This window comes from Cimex lectularius, unplaced genomic scaffold, assembly GCF_000648675.2.
Source record: "Cimex lectularius strain Harlan isolate CLEC.00 unplaced genomic scaffold, Clec_2.1 scaffold232, whole genome shotgun sequence".
Lineage (NCBI taxonomy): Eukaryota > Metazoa > Arthropoda > Insecta > Hemiptera > Cimicidae > Cimex > Cimex lectularius.
Window position 1 is genome coordinate 399873 of NW_019392940.1, and position 18984 is coordinate 418856.

Sequence of the window (18984 nt, forward strand, 5' to 3'; positions counted from 1 at the left end):
AAAAGAGCACGTGATGAAACGGCCTGATTCCGATATTCTAGGAATAAATGTGTCATTGAACTTTGTGGAATGACACACGAGGAATGGTGCGCTGATCAGTGCAATTAGGAAAGGGTCAAATTTTACACAAGCTTTTTTTTGCCTGTTATTTCCGCCTATTCTCGGTGCAAGTTTAATCTAAAGAGTTTCGCCATCTTTCCTGAATCTAACTTTTGACAACTGAAAATAATGGCCATATCCTTTATCCATTGTCTATAAGCACGCATCCTCACAATGAAAGCGTCGGCCTGGAAACGGACTTTTTCCTTTGCCGAACCGCCTCTCAGAAACACTTCAAAAAGAAAAATACATCAAAAGGCATGAAATATGACAAGAAGGATAATCCAATAACACTTTGGGAACGGAAAGGGTATTTAGGACAGACGGTGAGTGGAACTGGTTCTCCTTTCGTACCCATCGTACGAAGTGGGGACGCGTGGGCCCCCCGTTTTGGTACCTGCTCAAAAAAGCAACCATTCACCCGGAAGCAGCCTGTTCTTGCACCCTTTTTCCAATCTCGGAGCCGCTAGGTGACGCCGACTGCGGTATGACAGGAATGTTATTCCGACGCCAGGCGCCGGTATGAATTCGAATGGTTAACAGTTATGAAGAAAGTTTATTTTCGTAATCGATAAATTAGAGGGAAACATCCTATATTTAAAACAAGAGGGACATTAGGTTAACCTACTCGTAGGCCGCACAAAACTTAAACCACTAAACATCAAACCTGCCCATTCGTGATGTAAAATTTTTGGGGGGAGGAACGTACTGGAGGAGAGGACAAAAGTGAGATGGATTTAGAAATACATAGAGAAAAGAAATTGACTGGCAGACAAAGAGAAATAGAAAAAAGCACAGAACGGATAGGGAGAATAGGGAATGATACAAAGAGAGAAAGGGAAAAAGAAAGAAGCATGTAAGAAAGACCGAAACAGAAGTGAATATAAGAGAGTGAAAATATTAAAAGGTAAATATATCGAAAAATATACACTGGGAGGCAAAAAAAGTGGACACTCTGTTTTTTGTTTGATTTTTAATTATTATTTGCAATCGTTATAATTTTTATGTTTTGTTGTTGGTATATATAGTTTTTTTTCAAAACTATTTAAACAATATCATAAAACATGCAAAAAAGTGTTTAGCATATAGCATCAAAGCGAAAGTAGGTATATAAAATGAAGGTTGGTAGATAGGGCAGATAAAGAGAGAGAGAGAGATTGAGTGAGGGGGGAGGGTGTATGATAGAGAGCGGTAGAGTGTGTGTATGGGGGGTGAGAGATGGGGGGAGGTGTGTGTGTGAGAGCGAGATAGGTGTGTGTATGGGGGGTGAGAGATGGGGGGAGGTGTGTGTGTGAGAGCGAGATAGAGATAGATAGATAGATAGATAGAGANAGGAGATTCATGTTTTATTTATATTTTAGTATTTGGTAATTCTTATTTCCAAAGAATTAAAAAAATAAAAAGGGAAAGAGAGGGAGAGAGAGAGAGAGAAGAGAGAGAGAGAGAGAAAAGAGAGAGAGAGAGAGAAGAGAGAAAGGGGGAGAGAGAGAGAGAAAGGGAGAGAGGGAAAAAGAGAGAGAGATAGAGCGAGAGAGAAAGGGTTAGAGAGAGAAAGGGTTAGAGAGAGAGAGAGTGAGAGAAAGAGAGAGAGTGTGAGAGAGAGACAGGATGAAAAATAAAAAGAAGAAATAGTCATAGAGAGAGAGAGTAAGGCGAAGATTATTACCACTATATAAACTATAAACATTTAGGCCCTTGCTATGGAAAATTTTGGTCAGAACAGTAGGATTTTATGGAAAAAATTTTTTTTTCATTTGTTAGAGAAAAAAAAAAATATGTATGTAGGGTTTACGCAACCCAAACTGCTGGCCCATCACCATGCATACTTCAAGAGAAAATCTCACGATTGGGAGGGAGATAGGGAGAGTGTGGTGTGTGTGAGAGAAAGAGTGATACGGAGGGAGAAAGGGAGAGTGTGGTGTGTGAGAGAAAAGTGATAGGGAGGGAGAAAGGAGAGTGTGGTGTGTGTGAGAGAAAGAGTGATATGGAGGGAGAAAGGGAGAGTGTGGTGTGGTGTGGTGTGGTGTGTGTGTGTGTGTGTGTGTGTGTGTGTGTGAGAGAGAGAGAGAGAGAGAGAGAGAGAGAGAGAGAGAGAGAGAGAGAGAGTGAGAGAAAGATAGTGAGAGAGTGAGTGTGAAAGATAGTGGGATAAACTGTAAAAAAGCAACAAACAAGACTGGAAGTTAACGGATATACGTCGACTTTCAAAAATTGAAAGCTTTTAAAGTTCGAAGGCTTAAATTTTCAAACAATCGACACGACTAAAAGCTTTCAAAAGCTTTATGAGAGAAAAAATTAGTAATAAAAAGTCAAACCACGGGTAAAATTTTTAAACGATTATCAATTTTCATTGAATGCATGTTGTAACAATTTATAATCCAACTTTTCCCCTCAATACCTCTATATCTTAACAGATTTTTAATGTACTTGAAATTCGTTATATTTAAATCTATAATGTATAAATAACGAACAAATCATAAAAATAAATCATAACGAAAAACAGTTTTATATTCTCTTTTTGCAACATAAATACAAGTAAAAGTCTTTTTATCCAACGCGATTTACTTTAATTAACGGCTAATTATAACAGACAGTGATCTGTTCGCAATTAACATAATTGTACTGTTTCAATCGGATTTCCATTCGGCTTTTCAAATCAATTGTTTAAATTTAGACAGTTGGATTTATTAATTAAAATTGTTCCAAATTGGGTCAAAGTGAAAATGTATAAGTTTTTAATTATGCTGTTTCGCCTTTTGAGATGAAAAAAGAATATTTTTAATCTAACTGATATCACAAGCACTGAGGATTAAAAAGTAAAAACATATCTTACTTTGTGCAGGTGTTCCAGAGCGAGGATAATTTCGCCTATGTATATCCTCACTTGGCTTTCCGTGAAGTGCTCTCTCTGGTAGAGATGAGTAAACAGTTCACCACCGCTCACGTAATCTGAAAGAAAAGAGAAAATCCTTAAAATCGTCCAAGTTACAAAAAGATCCAAGGCACGGTCGTAAAACATACAAAACGACAGGTAGATACTCTGACAGGACTGGGACAGGATACGGCAATTTACCACCCGAAGAAAATTTCCTTATATTTCCCTCCTGTAATGCGGGGCCTCGCTTTAAAAAATTGCGCTCAACCACGATTGTTTAACGCTTTCACCATCTCATAATAGTACACTGTCTATTACAGGACTATTGTTTACGACTCAATAACATGGGAAGTAGAGTATTTCCGATTTTTTGACTTACAGGATGCAAATAAAACATAGAATAGAATTGACAGTGGTTGGTATATTGTTAGTTCTGTATATCAAAGGGTATATCTTATTTATTTGGCCTATTTCAAAGGTATTTATAAGTCCATAATATTGCGTGGTCCGATTGACCAAATAATCTCTTTCAATTAATTAATCTTTATGTAAGGTATTGGTTAAGATAAAAGAGTCAGTATCACGAGCGGGATTCGAACCCACGACCTCCGGCTAAATACGGCGCTGCTCTACCTCTTGAGCGACTCAAGAAAAAAAGGAAATTCAAAAGGTGGGTTGACGTGGGAAGTTTAATGGATTTAATAAGCAAAATGAAGTATATCTTCAATAAATCTCTCCGTGGCCATTTCATTTGTCGCCGAGAATCGAATAGATTACACGACATTTGAAAAATGGCAAAAAGGAGGGAAAATTCAAAAGGTGGGGTTGAGATGGGAAGTTGGTGTCGAGCGGATCGAAGTCACGATAGCTCAAGTGGTAGAGCAGCGGCGGATTTAGCCGAAGGTCGTGGGTTCGAATCCCGCTCGTGACATTGACTTTTTTATCTCAACCCCTCCTTTTGCCATTTTTCATCTCAACTAAAAACCTTAATTAATTGTAAAGTATTAATTGGTCAAGCGGACCACGAAAATAGTGAATTTATAAGTTACTTTTACGCCATAGACATGCAAATGTAAAAAAGTTAATATTCCCTTACGGAAACATTAAAAAGTAGTACTAAATTATTACTAAAATAAGTAAGAAAACAATAAGTAACTTTAAGCAAGTGGTCAACTAGAAGGTTCGTTGCCTCCTGGCACACAAGATGACAATACATTTTGTACTGTATTTATAAAAACAACCTATGAATACTTACAAAACGTCAAATAAATGACAAAATAATAATTATCCATGATGGAATATAATGAACGGGATAACTAAGAAAAAGAAGGTTTCATTATTCAGTAAGAATCAATAGCAAACACAATTTGACATTATTTTTTTAGCTATTGTTATTATTTGACTTACTATAAAAATAATGAAAATGTCTCAGCTTAAAAATTCTTGCGTTTGTAGTACAATTTAAGAAAGTATTTGTTTAATTTGTTAACTGTTATTTGAGAGTAAATTAAGCTTTTTGAATTTATTACATTTTCAACCGGCCATTTATCCAGTTATCCTATGTTGAACGATATGAAACAAAGTTTGGAAGGATGTGGCAAAAAAAGGTCTGAATAGGTCAAAGTGAGCACCCTTTTAAGTTTGAGCGAGGGAGCGAAGTTGTAAAAGTTTGCGGGAATGTTTTTAAAGCTGGACAGTTTAGGGATCACCGTAGGTTCTTGTTTACGGACTGGAAATCTTCAACTTCGCGTTGAGTAAATTGAAAAAGAAACAAAACGAGCCGACGGCGAGTTTCGAACCGTGTTTGCTCCGGGACACGAGATGTTTAACTGCATATTGCATGGAGGGCCGGACTTGTCCCACTAACCCAAATTGGATGGGATGCGGCGGAAAACTGTCATTGCCTGCGCGTATAAACATCTCTTGGCACATTCATTTGGGCAATAAAATCCCTTAACTTTAATTTTTTCCTAAATTATGTTCACTCTAAAACCAGAGACGATATAAAAGCAGTAAATATTCTAATTACTCAAACGGCTTTCTGGACAAGCGGCGGATAATTCATAGCGCGAAACGATTTATCATTTTATATTTTTAAATTATTTATTTATTTTATTATTATTTTTAAAAGTATTGCCTAATTAAATAGTACAAAAGAATATAGCAATGGTGTTTTATTTATTTGTTGTAACAATAACTTTGAGGAGATTTTTTAAAATATACATATCTAAACATAATACACGAATATCTAAGAAAACTTCTTATATATAACAATAAAACACGTGAATAAATATAAGTAAAGTTATAATATGTATTTGATAAATACGAAGACTAAGCAAACGCGTTTGTATGGATTATTTTAAGCTAAACACGCAAAACAACTGAACAGAAAGCTGCTTGAAATACATAGTTTAATATTTGAATAAAAAAGAGAAAAGTTCTTCGAAATAAATCAAGTTAAGTGAATCAGAAAATTGATGAAAACCTTGTCAAAATATACAAATGTTGAAATGTACAATATTTGTAACGTAAGAAAATAATATAGTTTTGAAAAAATCGAATTAAACTCCTAAAAATATGTGATGTTAAGCGCGTAACGTTTTAGAAAATTATTAACCGAGTAACATTTTTTTTACATTTGTTGAAATCTTGAGGAGCGGTCAAGAATAAGATAATTTAGAAAAACGCCTTTTTAATTTTTTTGGCCAACGTTTCGAACTTTATTCGGGTCATCTTCAGAACCTGGGTAAAACCAAAACATATGTTGATTGAAACAAATACAATTTAAGATGTAAATATAAATCTTGAACCAAGAACTTCATAATCGCATAAAGTGTGGTGCTATTCTTGTGATGATATTGAGTACGAAATTTTTGAAAATTTTTGTCCAAACGTCGGCAAAAAAATGAAAAAAAGTGTTTTTCTAAACTACTTCATTCTTGACCAATCCTCATGACTTCAACAAATTATGAAACAACAGGTCACCAAGAAACACATATTTTTTTAATTTAAACAAATAAATAACTTGTAGCCTATACACGTTAAAACATGTTTCAAATGTGTGGATAATTTTTTTTTTCTTCCGGTTACAACACAGTGGCCAGGAGGTCTCCGGGACATTGTCGTTTAAGGCAAGAATGAGGGTTGTCGACATGGGACAGTGTGTAAAGTTCTTGGGATAGATCGAAAGCATGGTTTGGAACTTTTATAAGCGGGATCGGATCGGTTCTTTGACAAATGTTGAGGAACGTTGTGGATACTATTTGTGCCGTAGTAAGGCGCTTTACCAATTCATCCGAGGGCAATTGATTGGAAGGATTGCTGGATAATGGAAGTCTTGGCGGAACTGCACAGTTCCACCCTTTATGTCCAATGAGGATCAAGTAATGCCTTGTACTGAGTTTATTAGGTTTACGGTCTAGAAAAATGTAGGTCTTAAAAGTCTTCGTAGTCATCTAAGTCTTTTGTTAAGTTAGTGGGGATGTCAGTCTGCTGTCTAAGTTCTAAGTATCTGTCTTGAGTGAAAGTCGGTATGTCCTTGTTATGGGGTGTACGTAAACATTACTACCACCTAGAAATCAGGTTAGAAGACAAAATGGGTGTATCATCCGCATAAATGGGATATGTAGGAAAGTCAGTAGTATGAATGGTATATAGCAAGGGACCAAGAATGCCTGTATTATTATTGTCTTTTAGTACTCGTTTGCGCAGCTCACTCTGAAGCAGCGGTCAGTTAAATAAGATTCAAGCCTAAGTCAATAAGGAGTGGGTGGGAATCGCTTAAGTTCGTAGACGATGCCTGGGTGAATAAAATATAAAGTTACTTACGCATACATAAAGTAACTCAAAATATATTTTAACCACACAAGTTTCTAGGTAATGTGTAAAGATACTCAAGTGCAATATAATAAAGATCACTTTGAAATATTAAGTTGACCACGTAGGTATTATGGAGTATGTAGAGTAAAACGAGAAAATATGTGTCAACTATAACTGAAGCTTGTAAGTTTGTAAGGAATATTGTAAGCCCCTAATTATTATTAAAGTTAACCTTTTTGAAATATTTACAGTTAGCCACGAAATCATGTATGCAGTATATACTGTGTTATGATAAGCAAATGTATACGATAATATAGTCAAATTTGTTTGAATGTACGTAAAAGAGTAAAAACCCCAAAATGGTATGAAGTTAATTAAATCTGTGCGGTGATTACTGATCGTTAATCGATAATTATTCAGAAATCGTGAGATGCGGTCTGGTGTGATGTAGGTTTCAGAAAAACATTTTTTTTTTCGTGCCAACGTTTCGATCTTTAGTGAGATCATCTTCAGGGCTCAAAGTGTTTGTCTTCTGTGTAATTGTGCCATTCTTGCGTGTCGTGTTGAGAGTGCCTGAAGATGATCTAAATAAAGATCGAAACGTTGGCACGATAAAGAAAATGTTTTTCTGAAACCTACAACACACCAGACCGCATCTCACGATTTCTGAATAGTTAATTAAATCATAAAATTCAATAAATTTCTAATATTTTTTCTATTTTTATCATGTTATTTTTATCAATTAATCCGATATATTCTTTAGTTTATTTAGTGTTTCGATTAATTTTATTTGACAATGGATCTGTGTTTCATATGCATTCGGTTTTTAGATAATTTTGTTTTATCAGTCCAACTTTGTATGTCGCCTAACCAAATTAACCTGTCTATTGCGATGCGCAACATATGCCTAGTTTACACTTTTCACAGAATTATATTTAGCTCATTTTCAATTTAGATAACAATGGGCCGTGACTTTTTCACAAGCCACTGGCATCGCTACCCATTGTGTTCCGAGTCTGTTCTCTGATAAAGAAGAAAATTTGAATTACATTTCCTGAAAACGTCTTCCTCCCGGCCCCTTAAATCACTACATTTTGGCGCTTCTCGTCGGATTAAGGGCGGGGAAAAACGGGTCATTTATACCATTAAAACGGGACGAATTAACAGTCTGCATGCATAATGGACAACCGAAACTTTCCACGCGTATGTGCATTGAAAGGTTTAAAACGAGGGAAAAGGCGAGAAGGAAAAAATTGAATCACAACTCTTCAAACTTAATAAAAGTTTGTTCCTCCAAGTCCACAGGATTATGACTGTCCATTTTCTGGCATACTTTTCGATCCGTTTTATATTCATGAAGCTTAATAAATGCTGCAGATGAGTCAGTTTTTATTTTGTTTTTAATGTTTTATTTCGTCCCTACTCTCCGCTGTTTACCGTTGCGGTGAAAAGGAGATGGAAAAAAGGCAAAACGCTAAAAGGTATAAATGCAGATTTCACCCTCATCACACCCAAATCCTTGAGCCTTCCATTTTTGAGTTTGAGGATTGTTCTGCCTACTATACGATCAAAACGGAATGAATTATTATACAAGTATCGTCCTTCGTTTCCATTTCTTACCTACAAATTAAAATCTACATTATTCAAATACATGTCACATAAGGCAACCCATTCAATTTTAATCAACCCAAATGTCTTTGTTTATTAGTGGAAAAGAAACAATATAACAATCAGGGTTTTTTTGAAATACCTGTTTGTGTATCAGAACGTGACTAAAAAAAGTAAAAGCTGATAACAAATTCCAGTTTATTTTTTTGTATACAAAATATTTTTCCCTTTTTCGGCGCACCGTCCTTGTCCGACTTAGAAAATTAAAATGGCTGCTCTGAAAAGTAAATAAACTTGGTAATTCCATGACAAAATTTCTCGTTTAAAGTGAACTTATATCCCCAGGGCCTCTCCTAACACTAAAGTTAATATTTGTAAAAGCGATCCAGCAGCAGAGAGAGAGAGAGAGCAAAGCTCAATATACATTTAAATTATTTACACGGAGAGACCATTTTATCTTTGCTAGTGTGCTCATTTAGACACCTCACTTTGGATTCACGGAACAAACAAAAGTTCAAAATATGTTCAACAATTTAAAAATTCACAAGTTTCAAAAGCTAAAATGAAGCTTTAAATACAGCATATTAATGAAATATGAAAATCTCAATAATAAAATTAATAATTATTTATTACACTTATCTTTTAAGATTAATTTAAATTAAGTGAATAAGCTTTTTTGGCAAGAGTTTCCAATCAAGGATGAAATTGTTAGTGAGAAAGGAATGAGTAACTGGGTCCTGAATTCGACGAAGCCTGTGCCATCAATTTTTGTCAAGCCATGCTTTATCTTTGTCAGCTTTCATTCGGCCTTTTTCTAGTTTATAAGATTTTAATGATGTAATTAAGCATCTGAAAGCGATGGTCGAATCGCCGCTGTGGCAGTCCTTCCTGCTTTCAATGGTCCTTATTTGGGTCACGCTTTCCATCTACCTTCATTTCAATTCAAAAATACGACGGTAAAGAAAGTGGGGAAAAAAAGAAAGACAACGGAGGCAGAAAATTGAATAATATCAGTCAGAATGAGAAGGAATTCCTGACATGTATGACCCCGATGATGGTACAAGATTATTCAGGTTTCGTCAGTGGTTGACTCATTCCAGACGCGAGGCTGTTTTCTGACCTGTTGTGACTAACATAAACAGCTTGCCCTACTCCTTCGCTCCCTATCTTCGAGATACCTTCACTCTTTGAACAGACACCAACCTGCCCTTGATCCCATTGCATACTTGACACAATAGTGGACGAGGCGTTTATGATCAACACGTTTACACCTCTGGATAAACACTAGCTACCATATAAAACCAGCAACTTGCTTCTTTCCAATTGTTTTGGTTACCCTATCCTTGCTGTTTTGGTCTATCAGACGCTATAATTTTTGGTTGAATTTTGTGTTAAAATCGTGATAATAACTTTTTTTAAAGAACCAAAGACGTCAACTGAACTACATCTAGGCTTTTTCAAACTTTAGTTTGGCCAATTTCGATCATTTTGGTCATACTATCCTTGTTGTTTTGGTCTATCAGGCGCTATAATTTTTGGTTGAATTTTGTGTTAAAAACTTTTTTTTAAAAAGAAGCAGAGACGTCAACTGAACTATACGCAGACTTTTTCAAAATGTAGTTTGGCCGATTTCGATCATTTTGGTCAGACTATCCTTGTTTTAATCTCAGGCGCTTTAATTTTTGGTTAAATTGTATGTTAAAAAAGTTTGGTTTTTTAAAGAAGTGAAGACGTCAGAGTTATATCCTGGATTTTTAAGGGTGGTTTTGTCGTTTTTAATTATTTTGGTCGTCTTTTATCGCTATTTTGGTCTATCAGGAGCTATAAATTTTGGATAAATTATGTGTAAAAACATGTTTTTTTCTTTTTGAAAGAAGCAAAGACGTCAACTGAGCTATATCCAGGCTTTTTCATAATGTAGGTTAGCCGATTTCGATCATTTTGGTCATACTATCCTTGATGTTTTGATCTATCAGGGGCTATAATTTTTGGCTGAATTTTGTGTTAAAAACTTCTTTTTTTTAAGAAGTAAGGACGTCAACTGAACTATATCCAGGCTTTTTCAAAGTGTAGTTTGGCCGATTTCGATCATTTTGGTCAGACTATCCTTGTTTTAATCTCAGGCGCTTTAATTTTTGGTTAAATTGTATGTTAAAAAAGTTTGGTTTTTTATAAAGAAGTGAATACGTCAATTGAGTTATATCCAGGATTTTTAAGGGTGGTTTTGTCGTTTTTAATTATTTTGGTCGTCTTTTATCGCTATTTTGGTCTATCAGGCGCTTTAAATTTTGGATAAATTATGTGTAAAAACATGTTTTTTTTTCTTTTTGAAAGAAGCAAAGACGTCAATTGAGCTATATCCAGGCTTTTTCAAAATGTAGGTTGACCGATTTCGATCATTTTGGTCATACTATCATTGTTGTTTTGATCTCAGGCGCTGTAATTTTTGGTTGGATTGTATGCTAAAAAAAGTTTTTTTTTTAAGAAGTAAAGACGTCAATTATGTTATATCCAGGATTTTTTAAGGATAGTTCCGTCGTTTTCAACTATTTTGGTTGGCTTATCCTCGCTGTTTTGGTCTATCAGGCGCTATAAAGTTTGGTTAAATTATGTATGGTGTAAAAACACTTTTTTTGTTGTGTGTTCAAACTTCTTAATTGAGCTATATTCAGGTTTTTTAAAAGTACAGTTTAGCCAATTTCGATCAACCTTACCTTACTGGCTTGGTCTGTCAAACGAGTTTCAGCATCTCGCCATCATCAGCAATGATTTAACCACTAAGCAAACTTTACAGTATTGGGTTTATAGTCTTGTCACAGCGCCAATTTTCCCAGTTCTTTCTTGTAATTTTAACTGTGCTAGCAACCTGTATGAAATTTCCTTTTGTATTTGAAGAGGAGGAGAGCAAAGCAGGGTATCCTCTACATTCCTGTTTTAATGCGAACCGCACCGGTATAAAGAAGGAATTTTTTTACGCCAACTCTCGTAAAACTCCATAGCTGGGACTCGGCGGCCGTTATTTCATCGTCCGAAAATATATTCGAATTCAAAACTGGAAACGTTAAAAAGCAAAATGTCAATTTCCTAAAACGTTTGGCCCATATCGTTATTTGAACTGGAACTGTAGAGACAACAGGAAATTTCACTGACATTTAAAGCTTTTTCCATATTTAAAAATGTTGAAAAATAACATACTTTAGTAGTTTTTAAAGGAAAGTACAATTAGTAAGGAAGTTGGGGGTGTTTCAATTGTCTAAAATTCAAACGTCTGACCGCAGTTGGATCGACCCAGGTGGTCTAGCTCCGCCTAGTCTCGATGTCGACTTGCTATGAGTATGTTCAGGAAGAAACAAATCGCGGACATAAAACCACTTGATAACCTTCGTTTCGTCGTCTCCTGACAGATCTGTTGATTTCGATTTGATCTGACTGAAGAGTGGTGTGTTTGGCCAAACTGGATGACCTTTTATTTCAATAGTGACCAATTCAAATTCTAATCAATTTTCAAAGAAAGGTTGACTCGCGAAGATGCCCAACGCAGGAGAGTCAATTCTCGACGATGGTAAATATCCACAGGTCTTAAGGAAAATGTGGCAAGTTTAAGCTCTGGGTTTGTGAGCCAATGTTGCATGGTTACAACCGGGCGAATAACTAGGACGCGGCACAGTTCGCACCGCGATATTAGGTAACCTACTTACACCACAACCCGTAACTCTTCAGACATACAATAAACTCGTTGCGATATTTTAATACTGCGTATTATTTTGTCTCTGTTTATACACTGATAGTTTCTCGGGGGTAATACTTTTCTCGAGAAAAGGTTTATTTATTGAACGCCATCGCAAGAGGCTCCGTGGCCCGTTGAGTAAATGGGTTTGAATTATTTGCCCGCTCTTGATGCCGAATCGCGGAAAATGATTCATGTAGGCCTAATAAGAGGTGGAAGTTTTCAAAACGAATTACAAGATTACTTCTACTACTGTAGGGCTTTTGAGCAATTTAAAAGTTCAGAAATTGAATCAGTTTTTGTGGTGAAAAAACATCTAATACGATCGAAAACCACGGTCCACATGCTAAACTCTCCATTTGGATGAGTTAGAAAACTTTCAGAAAACACGAAACTTTCAGAAAAAACTCTCTCTCTCTCTCTGAGCAGTGAGAACGTCTTTTTAATGATGGCCTCGATAAATTAATTAAATTGGAAATGTAATATTGTATAAAGTAATATTTTTAGGCGGAAGCGACTGGTGAAAGCCTCCGTGTGTGGACGCCTAATGATTTCCAAGCCGACGAATTTTGTTTAATTAAGGAAAAATCGACTTTTCCTTACGGTATTTTCTCAAACCGGATAAAACTGTAAAAAGGAAAGCAGTCAAAAAATAGGAAAAATCAGCAAGAAATTAATTAGACCATTTCTTTTTACAAACTATACATATATTCTTATAATAATCAAAGAAGAAATTTAAATAGGAACAGTTTTAATTTATTATATTTTAATTATTCCTAAAAATATCACATTTACTAAAACATAAATGATATTTTATTTAACTAATTAAATGATGTTGCTTTTTAGTAATTTTAAGGTTATTCTGTTAAACTTACATATTAAACATCTACCGAATCTTATTGTCATTAATTTATTAAGGCGAATTATGACAAACCTGACTTTTATCAAAGAGATACATTTTATTAATACTCTTTTATCAAAATCATTATTTAAAAACAATTTGACTATATTTATATTGATTGCAAGGAAAATCTAAGGCGGCTTTTTTTAAACTCATCCGGTCCATTAGTTTTCACTGTAGGCGTCGTTTGACCCGAAAACACACAATCGACTATTGAATATGCAGTTTAATCCGAATCGTGGTTTCACTCGAGACCCATAGCGAAAACAAGCGGACCAGAGATGATCAATACTAATCAAACTTCTGTCGCTGACAATAGATCGACGCCGCGGACCGCCCAGTGCAATTTCAACAACATTTTCGTTCTGATTCAATTTGACGTTTCCGTCGGGAACTTTTTCCGCGCTGGATGGTATGTAAAGAAGGAAAAATGTAAAAACTATGGCCCATATAAAAAAAGAAAATAAGAACACTTGCTAATAGGCAGACAATATTTGCATTTTTTTGGTTTGTTAATTTCGTTTTTTGTTTTTAATTTTTTCTAATTATCTTTTAACTGTGTTTATTGTTATTATTAAGCCGCTTATTCAAACGGAATATATCTGCGTGCGAAGCAGTGCCAAGCTCTCTTTCTACCCACTTTCCCCTCAATCAATTGTTTCCCCGTTGGTTGTTTCGAATTCACCTCCTTGTCGACAATAAACATTGTTATATTACACATTTATTGTTTAAAAATAAATCTCTCTCGTATTTATTAACCTGTTTGATAAATAAAAGCGAATATTATTTAAAAACGTTTAAATAAACGAGGACGTTTGTAGCGCATTTTATCCTTGTATGGATTTTTAGGACTTCAGGGTCGAACTGTGTCTTTCTTGCCAGACTGGCATTGTTTTTTATGTTACAAAGTGATAAACAAAGGAGTACTAATTGACGTTTGGGTGTTATTGCAAGGAGCGAACAGGGCCAGGGGTTTCAATACAGTCTCTCCCAGCGTTTCGCTCATGTGGGACGCAGAAATCGTCGGTATTTCATTCTAATTTATTCGCCCCAGATAAACCGTGTAAACGATTAAAAGATTAACAGTTGATTGCGCATCATGGGAGATCGAAGATACCTGACTTTCACGCCCTTTTCCATTCCTTTCTGATAGAGATAACAGAGAATAGAGGAAAAGTGAAACTTTCAAACATATGCCGGTATTGTTAATTAGATTGCACAATAAGTTATGAAAGCATGGAAAATGTTTGCATAATTTGTTTTTAATTAATAAAGCCTTTGCAGAAGGATTGATTCTAACAATAAAATGAAACATAAAATATCCATTTGACTGGATGACCATCGTGACTTTTCAGAACTTACAAAGAGCTTTAACAAATCAACTCGACAATAAATTGTACAACTTTATGTCTTATTAATTAAAACTATACAGTGTGACCTTTTTAGCTGGATCGTCTGAATTTCTCTTGAACAAATAATATAATAAATTATTATAAAAAAAACCCTGCTTAATATTTTTCAGTCTGCTGGAACTTTCTTATTTTTTTTCTAGTTTTCTCCAACTTGGTGGGTGCCCCATAAGGGTGGTTAAGGAGAGCCCATCTTTGCACCTGAAACCAAGGCAGTTCGAATATGAAATGTAGTTATTCAGAAATCGTGAGATACGGTCTGGTGTGATGTAGGTTTCAGAAAAACATTTTCTTTAACGTATTTTAATTATCGATTAATGGTCATTAATCACCACACATATGGAATGTAGGTTGGCACCCCTACTCAGGATGTTTTGGTAATTTTAATTTGCCAACTAGACATTATTTGCAACATTTTCTTAACAAAATACAATAAACAAACAAAAAATTTCAACATATAGCAAACGGAATTATGTGTTTTTTCCAAACTTTTTAACGTAACTTTGTTATTTTGTGGCCAATTTAAAATCGGATTGCAGCTATGATTTTAGTATAACAAATATTTTAGAATGACGCACGAAGTCCTATTTGAAAAATTAACATTATTCAGATCCTAAGGGAAAAAATGTATATATTGCAAAACAGGTAGACATTTTTAATTAAATTGAAAAATATTAAATACTTTTTTATAATGTGTGGTGATTAGTGACCGTTAATCGATTTCTAAATAAATATTTTTTTATAATGTTTTCTGTTCAAGAGAAATTTAATTTGTTTATGACCACCCTATTTAGGTCATTGTACATCAAATTTTTGTCATTTAAATATTCCAAAATCTCTAAAAAATTTAGCTAAACTTTTTTAAGTACATTATGCCAAATTCCTTTAATATTGGGCATCAGTCTAATTGAACTTTCATATCTTTTTTCTAGGTTTCTCCATTTTGGGGGACACCCCCACATGGGTGGTTAAGGAGAGCCCATCTTTGCCTTTTAAACCAACAGTAGTTCGGAGATGAAATGTAGGTTGGCACCACTACTTGGGATGTTTTGGTTATTATAATTTTCCAACTAGACATTATTTTCAACAATTTCTTAAAACAAAATACAACAAACGAACAAAAAAAAATTTGTAAAAATTTCAACAGATAGCAAACTGAATTATGTGATTTTTCAAAACTTTGTTACCTTGTGGCCCTATTTAAAATCGGATTACAGCTATGATTTTAGATTAAAAAATATTTTAGAATGACGCACGAAGTCCTATTTAAAATATTAACATTACACAGGTCCTAAGGGAAAAAGTGTATATATTGCAAAACAGGTAGACATTTTTAATTAAATTGAAAAATATTAAATACTTTTTTTTATAATGTTTTCTATTCAAGAAAAATTTAATTTGTTTATGACCACCTTTATTTACGTCATTGTTAATCCAACTTTTGTCATTTAACTATTCTAAAATCTCTAAAAATTTAACTAAACTGCTTGAAGGTATGCAAAATTCTTTTACTATTGGGCATACGACCACAAAATGATGGTCATAAACTCAACATAATTTTTTAATTTTTAGTTTAATTTGTTAAACACCATCATTCCTTATTACCCAGTTAATCGCGTTCATTTATTAAGAATAACATTTGTTTTATATTAAACAATTTTCTTGTTGTCTGCTGATGAGGAAAAACACAATTGTTGCAGTTACAGTGTCCTTGACAAATGTTAATATAACAATGTTGGATCAGGAAGTACGGTTAAAATTTGTTTAACAAGTTTTGCTGAACTGTCAAAACAAGAAAATAACGAATTCTTTGTTACTGTCCTTGGCGATCAAAGTTTAAACTGTTCTGTCGAGTTAATTATAAAAATAAAGAGTTCATTGGTTCTTTTAATCCTCAGGGTGCTAGGTGTCATTTGGAAGTTTTTACGTAACTATACGACCTTAATCACCGGCCATTATTCAAGATTGACGACAGAAAAAAAGGCTTATAAATTTGATAAAATTTGACTCACCTAGAATTAAATGTAGCTTGGCATCTGTCTGGAAGGCGTAGTGAAGAGTGACGAGAAAAGGCGACTGTCTTACAGCTTCTAAAACCTGGCGTTCAGTTTTAGTATGCTCTGTTGTCTTTTTCTTCTGGACTATGGTCGCCTTTTTCAGTACTTTCATGGCGTACAGGCGGCCGGCGTCCTTCCCGCCGCGTTTTCTCACAAGGAAGACTTTTCCGTACGCTGAAACAAGCAAAAAGTTACAAATTGATAAACGCAAAAAACCTGTTTGGATTTTATTCTATGCGCGTGGCTGTTTTTACGTTTTGTTTTTGTTTGGCTTCGTGCGCCATGGCGAAAGTTTGGCGTCATGTGTAAACTTCAAATGGATCTTCACTGCGGGAAACCCTCTCCCACCAGCCCGCCAACTACGACTTATGAATGTGTGTTTGTTTTCCGTTTCAGAGAAGACGTAAGACAATTAATTGCCAAAATCTGACGATTAGACGCTATTTCCCACTGGCATCTTCAAGGTGAACGACGATTTTGGTTAAAATGGGAGTTGCCAATTTAACTTCATAACATCGACAAATGAAAATTAACACAAAACTTGCAATCCTTACTAAATATTTAAAAAACTTGTTACGATTTGTTAAGTATAATTAAGTTGGCTCAAGCCATTAAGATGGGCTTAGCACCAGCTAGGCATTCGGCAGATTTGCGGTTGGTGAGAGTTATTGTCTTATAAATATTGTATTTTTTTAATGTATCGAAGTTTTGTCATTTTGTTTGTGGGGATGTTTTCAGTAATTTGTTTACTTGTATTAATTATACTAGTTTGTGTTTCTATTTCTTTTACTAGGATAAACCCCGTTCAATATGCCTCAATTTTATTTTCAATAAGGCTAAATCTCTCTGCACTAAATTGTAAAAGCGATCATTTTACTGCTAATGGCTTATAATTACTCATATAAAAACAATGTTACTTGTTTCTCCTAACCTTTTTGAATAGAGGTTTTTTCCGAAAATTTCAAAGGCAACGTCGAGAATCGAACTTAGTACCTCTGCATGGTGAACGAGACACCCTAATTATTTTGTTAAAATAATATTTAATTAATAGCATAGTATATTGTTTTTTAAATTTTATTGTTTTGATGTAATTTATAATTATATTGAAAAATATAATCTTCTGTGATCTAGTCGTTAACGATTATTTTGGTCTGCCTAATCTCGCTGTTTTGGTCTGAAACGTTTCGTCTTTTCGCCATCTTCAGTGGTTGAGCTTTTATTATTTTACCCTCATGTTTATTTAGAACACATTGGATATAAAGTAACAATCGCATTTGTTTCTTCCAACTTTTGCTGATCGAAATGTCGAAATGAAAATTTAAATAGCATCGCCAAGATTGGAACCAAAGATTATCTAACCAATATTAAATTATTAGTAAAGTATTGGTATGTCATATATTCGAAATTAGAACTAGAAACAGTAAAAAGTGAAATGTCCATTTCCTAAACCGTTGTCCTAACTGCATCTCATATTTTGGCCAAACCGTAGAGATAGCTGGAAATGTTTTCGTCATTTTAAGGTTTTTCCACATTCAACATAACATAGTTTGTAATTTTTCTAAAGGAAAATAAAATTAATAAGGAAGTATGGGCGGTGGTTCAATTGTCTGAAAATCAAACGTCTGACAGCATTTGATCGACCCTGGTGGACCAGGTCCGCCCAGTCTCGCTTGTTAAGAGGATGCTCAAGAAGAAACAAATTGCGGACATAAAACCATTTGATAACTTTTTTCGTCTCGTCTTCTATCATATCTGTCTATCGTCGTTCTGCTCTGTCTGACGAGGCCAAACCTCGAGGTTCTCCATCCAGACCTCAACGGCATATCTCACTACTTCGATTTGGGCAAGAAAGATTTAGCAGAATATAAGTGTTAATTCATTTTCTAAGAAAATGTCAAATTGCATCGGTCAACAATGAATATCGAGGAGCTTTAATAAAACTTCAAGGGGGGGGCCCAGATTCGAACTCCAACCAATACGGCCTAAGAAATTTAGGGGTATTCATGATGTTTGTAAGATGATAACTCGAATAGAGTATGTCCAGTAAGACCGTGAACTCCCCCCTTCTTTTTTAGCATTTAAATGTTAATTTTTCCGCATTGCTCAGCATGGCGATTGGTAGAACCAAAAAGTAAGTAATAACAGGCCTTGAAGGATTGTTGTTTGTTTTGGTTTTCTTTTGTGTTAAATTATAAGACTCCAGAAGTTAATAAAAAAGGAAAATTTATCTACTCTTTCATTCAAAATGCTATCAATGCACTCGTAAAGTACTAATAAATTACAAGTTTCAGTTCGTGCCGACATACGTAACATCTAGCAGTCTACAACTTTATAGGATAGGGGATAAATCTATTTTGAAGAGAGTTTAAGGACAGGTCAAAAATTAACAAAATAATTGTATTGGTCTGATTTAATTAATACGTATTTAAGAATAAAAATACGTGTAAACAAAAAACAGCTGTTAAATTCACGGCTGCCATGTTGGTTAC

General features: G+C 34.6%; 1 protein-coding gene across 2 annotated transcripts in view; it reads right to left on the reverse strand.

The window, feature by feature from the left end:
* Window positions 1–18984, reverse strand: part of LOC106667950 (ribosomal protein S6 kinase alpha-5-like) — a 262137-nt gene that overhangs the window by 59437 nt on the left and 183716 nt on the right. For both annotated transcript variants that reach the window (XM_014396276.2, XM_014396275.2), the window contains exons 3-4: window positions 16451–16669; window positions 2933–3048 (exon numbers count right to left, since the gene is read on the reverse strand). In XM_014396276.2, the coding sequence (XP_014251762.1) occupies window positions 2933–3048; window positions 16451–16669 (335 nt within the window). The remainder of the gene's footprint in view (window positions 1–2932; window positions 3049–16450; window positions 16670–18984) is intronic.